General features: G+C 39.6%; 1 protein-coding gene across 1 annotated transcript in view; it reads left to right on the top strand.

Annotated features, from left to right (window-relative positions):
• LOC139976397 (uncharacterized) overlaps positions 1-7,352 on the top strand; it is an 87,034-nt gene that overhangs the window by 49,179 nt on the left and 30,503 nt on the right. The window contains exon 6 of the mRNA XM_071985103.1: positions 5,529-5,824. Within this exon, the coding sequence (XP_071841204.1) occupies positions 5,529-5,824 (296 nt within the window). The remainder of the gene's footprint in view (positions 1-5,528; positions 5,825-7,352) is intronic.

The raw sequence follows: 7,352 nt of genomic DNA, 5'->3' as shown, positions 1-7,352 counted from the left end.
TTCTGCACCGCAGTATTTGAACAGATGTGAATATAACATCTCTAAAAGTAATCCAGGTGAGTCTTTTGTCATTTATTTTATTAACCGTGTACGCAAATGCTTTGAAAGAAAAAAAAATAGTCTATTCATCATTCTTAAAGTCATCGCCTAACATATAAAAATACCCCAACCCCTTTAGAAAATGTTTCAGACTAAGAACAGTTTCAGAATACTAAATCGCACCAACACAAGCAATGTACCTTTCTAACTGCTAGTTCACTGTTATTGTTAAAGTACAAAATCTTAACCCAATATGACTTATAGTTCTTTCAAAGTTTTTCTTTGCACGCGTTGCTCCGAAGTCCGTGGGCTGATGGGTATGGTCGAGGGCAGAACCTATAGTCATTAAAGCATGGTGTAGTGGCTTAGTTGAAGCAACATGTTCTTGTAAGGAAATTGGACTGCTGTTATTTCAGTGGGTTTTGGTGTGTATCGAATCTGTGAAGTTATAGGGCAGGGGTTCCTAACCTAGGCTGCAGGAGCCCCCAAGGGGTGCGCTAGTCCGTCCCAGTGGATTCGTGAGACGTTTATGAAGGTCAAAACTTTCTGTTGAACTAAAATCTTATATATCATATAATTTAGTAATGTACAAAAGTCGTACCTATCGACAAACTCTTTTTGCGTTCCATACGTTGCCATGGTAGTACCGTAACGTGTGTGAAAGGTGATCGATGCGTGATACCATTCGTGATCGGATCTTGAAGTTTCCAATTAAATATTTGTTCATCTCTTTTTGTATTCATTCAAATGTTATACTATGAATTTGATCTTTGGGTTTGTCTCTGCTGGTCGGTAGGCGTATTTACTTGTTTTGGCTCACTTGAGTTTTTCAGAGTAAGCTGGTTTGGTAGTGCCGTTTGGCCGTGACGTTTATATTCCCGCAGGGCGGGTCACGTAAAAATTATAATATATTATATACACTTGTAATAGTCATATGTCAGTATTCTACCATAAGGATCGGTTTGTAAAAATGTATATTTTATATTAAATGCTATCTTTTTCTCTTCTTTGATTATCTTGTCATGTGATACACTTGTAGAATAAAGAAAGTGATTTTATGTTTTGATCGAAACAGTTTTGGGTAATTGAACTTGTTTTCGTAGAAAAGGCGATATAGAGACTTATTCTGCTTCCGGGTTTTAATTTCCTAATTCAGAGCATACTGATTTGAAATATATTGAAAGTATTTCTTCTTACCAATGGCAGAATACTGACATATTACAAGTATATATATAATATATTAAAATTTTTACGTGACCCGCCCTGCGGGAATCCAACGGCACTACCAAACTAGCCCACCGACCAGCAGAGACAAGGATTAAAGCAAGTGCAATTTGAACTTAAACGGGTAATCAAGGAATGGAATGCCGGTTATCGTGACAAAATCGAAGGATATTTCACTGACAACAATATGAAGCTTGTCTGGGAGGGCATGAGCCTTATGAGCGGATACACAATAAAACCAACTTTTGCCAACTACCTGCTGCTACAGTCGATTATACAAATGAATTATTTTAATAACCATTTTGACAATTATGATTTTTCTACTGAGCTTATTAATCTGCAAGGACTGCTGACTGATTTTAACTGCAACCTAGTGGTAACTGAGAACGACGAACGTTGTCAGTTTTCTAAGTTACATTCATCAATCCTGCCAGGCCTGATCATCTCTCATCACAGGTATTAAAACATTGTATTTTCACTATTGTATACAATCGGTCTTTTAAGTTTATATGTAATACCTTTTCATAAAAAAATCAGTAATATCATTGTTTGAATGACTTGCGCCCTGTAGCACTCACATCCATGCCAATGAAGGTATGTGAGCGTTTATTTTTAAAACAATTTAAACCTTTAGTAGCTCATTTTCTAGACCCTTTACAATTTGCATACAATGCTGGTCGCAGCTGTTAAGATGCCATCCTTGTGATCCTTGACAGGCATTCTGGAAGATCACACATACAGAACATTCTGGTAATTCTGCACGGGTTATTTTTTTCGATTTTTCTTCTGCCTTTAATACTATTCAACCCCATAATATATAAACTCTTGAAAATGGACATCACCGATGGTTTAATTAAATGGATTATGACGTATCTTACCAACCGTAAACAGTTTGTGAAACTTTGTCCCACCTGCCGTTCAGATACTATTATGTACAATACAGGGTCCCTCAAGGGACTGTCCTGACTCCTTTTCTTTTTCGTTAGTAAGACAGAAGGAATCATGTTGACAACATCATTAAAAAAGCTGAAATAGTAGAGGGGGGGGGGTCTCAGTCTGCTGTTGATTTTGTCTAACAGTGTCTCCTGCAGTCCAAGCCCAACTCCGTTTGGGACGACTGTAGTCAACCATATCATGTTCAACTCCATGATAGATTAACAGAGGGGCATTGGTAGAGTAAGACTTCCGCAACTTAAGACTGACTGGCACCACAGTTCATTTATCTCTCGTGCAATGAAACTTTACAACAGCAATTTGAGTCGTTAGGTGGTTGCCTAGTCCTTGGATGGGTAGGTTCTCTGTCTTAAACTATTTAACTTGATCTAACCTCCTTTAGTTATTAATTGTAATATGAATATAGTTTTGTGTATATGTTTGTATTTCTTATAATGGGCGAGTATCGAAATTTCCGATTTTATGGAGCGAATCATCACCCACTGGAACATTGAAAGGACGACCAGCACGCAGCGAAACAGAACACCCCTCCACAGCGTCCAAAGGGCAGCTCCAGATGAACGGTGAGAATCGCCTTGAACCTAAAAGCGAATGTCACACTTCACCGCCTGCCAGGACTGCCTGCCAACTGGCAAATTTCCCCCTAAAAACTATATCGCATCTATTCAAACAATAGGAGCAATGCCCAAAAATATGAGCAGTACCCTCTAAGCTGCCAAAGCCGGTCCCTGGGCATATTCCGTCACCCAATCGCCAAAAATACCTTTTCAGATTGGTCACCAAGGCAAGATCGCGGAGCCTGCAACAATTAAGCCTCGAATGCACCGAACCCATACTTCGGCAGAATGACGTCCCTGTACAAATATTGCAATCAAGGAGCTATCCTTTGAATCATCTTGAGAACGATTTTCCGTTCGATTGCTAAACAGCGCCATCCGCTGCACATATAGCTTGATTTCAGTTTTGCTTGTACCGCGTTCATGACATAAACATAGTTACAGAGCATAAGTCTCATATTTATTTACGATATGGAAGTTTTGTCTGTGGTACTTTACTCGTTCATGTTTCTAATCAAGTTTTCACTTTCTGATCACATTGAGTGTGATTATCACTGTCATGATGGACCTACAGTAAATTCAACAGACTGTTATGTGGTTGTAGGTTGTAATTGTACAAAATTTGCCTTCAAGGCCCTTTCCCGCAAGGAACTGTGAACAAGGGCCGGCCGTGACAGGTCAACATATACAGCAGGTCAACACACGTGACGCCATCTGCATATTACACCCCTTAACCTTTTTGTTATTTAAGCAGTTGTTTGTAGCGGTAACTGACCCAGGGTTGCCTTGTTCATATTTTTTACGTTTTGGGGGCGGTTTGCACCTGCGTAGATGGGTCCCGGCGCTGTTTAGCAACAGAGAACCGCATAGTAGTACTCCAAAACAGGGTGGTGCGTGTCATTTGCTCCGCTCTGATTGAGTTGCCCCCTGTTGACCTGTCACAGCCGGCCCTCGTTCACAGTTCGTTGCAGGATAGGGCCTTGAATGCAATTTTTGTCCAGGGACGTCATTTTTGCCGAAGTATGGCGTTCGGTGCATTCAAGGCTGAATGGTGGCAGGCTCCGTGATCTTGCATGGAGAATTGCACACGGTGCCTTGGTGACGAACCTAAAAAGATACCATTGGCGATTGGGTGATGGACTGTGCCCGAGGACCGGCTGTGACAGCTTAGAGAGTACCGCTCATGTTTTTTGGCATTGTTGCTTTGTAGTTAACTTATGGGAGTGGTTCCAGACCTGGACCGACCGTGTTACGCGAGACCGTTCATGGTCGGTAGGACAGGCCTTTATTTTATATGGGGTAGACCCTCCAGTTTGTTCGGTTGCTGTTTTGCATCGCATTATTTTTGTTTGCTCTATTGTAAAAAAACATGTTCGGCGGAATAGATGTGATGTGGTTTTTAGGGGGAAATTTGCCAGTTGGCAGGCAGTCCTGGAGGCGGTGAAGTCTGATATTCGCCTTCAGATTGAAGGCGATTTTCGCCGTTTATCTGGGCCTGCCTTTTTTGGACGCTGGTGTGCTGGGGAGGGGTTTTTCGTTTCGCTCCGTACTGCTCGTCCTTTTGTGGTTTTTTGAATGTTTGAGTGGGGGGTTGGGCGTTTTGTCTCTGCAGGTCCGCGGGCGTATGTTTTATTGGCTCGCTTGACCTGAGTTTCGTTTTTCAGAATGGGATGTTTCGGTAGTGCCGTTTGGCCGTGACGTTTTATATCCCGCATGGCGGGTCACGTAAAAAGCACACCCCTGTCGCACCTCCATCTCTACGTTATAAACCTCTGAACAAAACCCAATTACGATAACAGAAGTTAAATTGTTAAATTACAAAACAGAAATCCATATACGGAAGTTTCGGTGCAACTGAAACGTTTCCATTACATTCATTAAAAAAACGATCACCATGTCAAAGGCATACTAAACAAGAACATTTAAGAACGCATTGTCGATCTACTTTTTATCTCCTAAATTCAATAATTTCTTCTGTGATGTAGTGGTACAGCGCCATACAACGCTAGCATGCTAAGGAGCACCTGCTACTACATATCACTACATATCACTACATATCATTATCCAAAACATTTACGATCAAATGTAACAGGGACAGTATATTTATAGCATTCTATCAACTGTTTTAATTCACAGTGCTCAATGTTCTGCATTGAAATAACCCTCGTATTCTTTTGAACGGCCCAATTTTTAACGCCTATTCTCATCGCTGAAAAAAAAAAAGAGAACAAATGCATCGCTTAGACGAAATTGAGAAAAATTAATGAAAATGATGGTATACACTAATCGATACATAACATCGCCACATACATCTGCAGACTATATCAGAAATTGAAAAGAAAAAGAAACAAGTGGTTGAAACAAAGATTTATTTTATGAGCATCCGGATCAGTTTCATTTTTTATTCAAATGAAAACCCACAAAAGTGTGCGAATGTGCAGGCAGTAATTAATTGATAAACAGCTCTCATCACTTTTCACACATATTGTGAACAGTGTCACTTTAACTGCGGTTACTACATACATCGTAATTACTGTTAAAAGTAGTCACATTACCGCAATCTATCGATATGGAAGTGGTGTTTGCCTTATCTTATACTTTCATTTTTCTTATCACGTTGTCTCATTCAGGGGCCATTGATTGTGATTATCACTGTCAAGATGGATCTACAGTAAATTCAACAGACTGTTATGTGGTTGTAGGTTGTGACTTATTGTTTCGAAATATTTCATTTTCATACAAATATAAATATAGGCTACTTAGATTAGATCTGAACTTCACCGAACTGGTAACCGACGATGCTGTTCCTCGAGCTCCCTTTCTTTACTCTGGTACGTTCCGGTTGTATGATGATCATACTTATGATCGTTATCTATTCCAAGTTGAATACCTGCTCTGGAATTTATCAGGGGACTTTTACGAGTTTTCGTTCCAAATCCGAGACATTCAACCAGGAGATGCTGGAACTTATCACGTCAGCCTATTGGGGACAGACTATTACGACGGGACTGTCGGTCCGATTCTAATACAACACACATACCGTATATTTGGTAAGTAAAAGCTCCATTATCACCATACATTATATGTAGCTAGGTATTTAATAAGAGGACTATAGGAAATGACAATGACATCATGAACTGTTACATCTTCGCTTTGAATCACTCGGCACTCCAGTCCAGCTCACAAAGGTCGTCAATAAGTCTATCAAAGTTGGTGGTGCTTCCATTGCTTCTTGTGATCAAGTCCGCAACCTCGGGGTTATTTTCGACAAACACATGAAAATGAAAAAACATATCAGTAAAGTTTGCAAGACTGGTTTCTATTATATTTTTAATCTAAAGAAGATTATGAAACATATGTCCTTCTAGAACTATGAGTACATTGGTTGATTGATTGATTGATTTATTCATTCATTCATTCATAGCCATTTGGATTATTGCAATAGTTTGCTCCATGGTATTCAAGGGTATCTGATTCAGAGACTGCAACGTCTGCAGAACAGCGCAGCCAGGCTTGTTGTAGACTGCTATGACTTCAACACACCATCGTTGAGTATCCTCCATTCTTTGCACTGGTTGCCTGTTGAATTCAGAATTAAAGTTCAAAGTACTGCTCCTATAAGTACTGCTCCTAAGTACTGCTCCTATTTATAAGTGCATTCATGGAATGGCACCCGCCAATTTGCCAGACGATCTGTCCTTCCAGGTCAGTACTCGTTATACCTTGCGTTCTAGCAATACACTCACTCTCACTGTTCCCAGAACTAAACTGAAAAACCTATGGCGACCGTGCCTTTCCATCAGCCGGGCCCAAGCTCTGGAATGGTCTGCCCATATCTGTGCGGAGTTCTCCCACTCTCAGTCAGTTCAAGTCTTGCTTGAAGACTCATTTTTTCAAGTCGTGTTCTATTAGGGTTGTACAGCGCTATTGAATACTTCGTAGATTTTAGCGCTTTATAAGTTCATTTATTATTATTATTATTTATCAAACACGATTAATTATATTATTGCAATATTTAATAATTGTTTGGTATCCGTAAATATTGATATCAAGTTAGAGTAATCAGAACGATTAAATAACTTAGTTTTAAATTCCCAAAATAAGAGAGAGGGAAACAGGTTGGTGGAGAGAGATTGCACTAGAGAAAAAGAATTAAACTGTATAGCCCATATGCAAAAGAATTTATAGTTAGACTAGGGAGTGAGCCGTGATATTAGTGGTCATTTAAAATAATATAACTGCTGTAAACCTCACATATCTGTCAGGTACGAAAAACCTCTTAAAAATCGTACACTATCAGACACGTAGGGGGGGGGGGGCATGCTTAGTCTGTTCCCAGAGAAATCCAGTATGAGCAAGTTTGAATTAGCTCTTTAAATATTTGGGTTTTGACCTAAGAGCCTAAACAAGGTACTATTTAAAATTTTAAAATTTAGTATAAATTAAGTGTAAGAAAAAATGAGGCAATACTTATAATCTTTAAAATATTGTATGGTGACTCAGTTGAGGCAGCACATTCTTGTAATTAAAGTGGAATGTTGTTGTTTCTGTGGGTTTTGGTGTGTCGAATGTGTGAAG

The sequence above is a fragment of the Apostichopus japonicus genome, chromosome 11 (genome assembly GCF_037975245.1).
Source record: "Apostichopus japonicus isolate 1M-3 chromosome 11, ASM3797524v1, whole genome shotgun sequence".
NCBI classification, from domain to species: domain Eukaryota; kingdom Metazoa; phylum Echinodermata; class Holothuroidea; order Aspidochirotida; family Stichopodidae; genus Apostichopus; species Apostichopus japonicus.
Note: the sequence above shows the minus strand (reverse complement) of the source record. Positions and strands in the feature narration are given on the sequence as shown.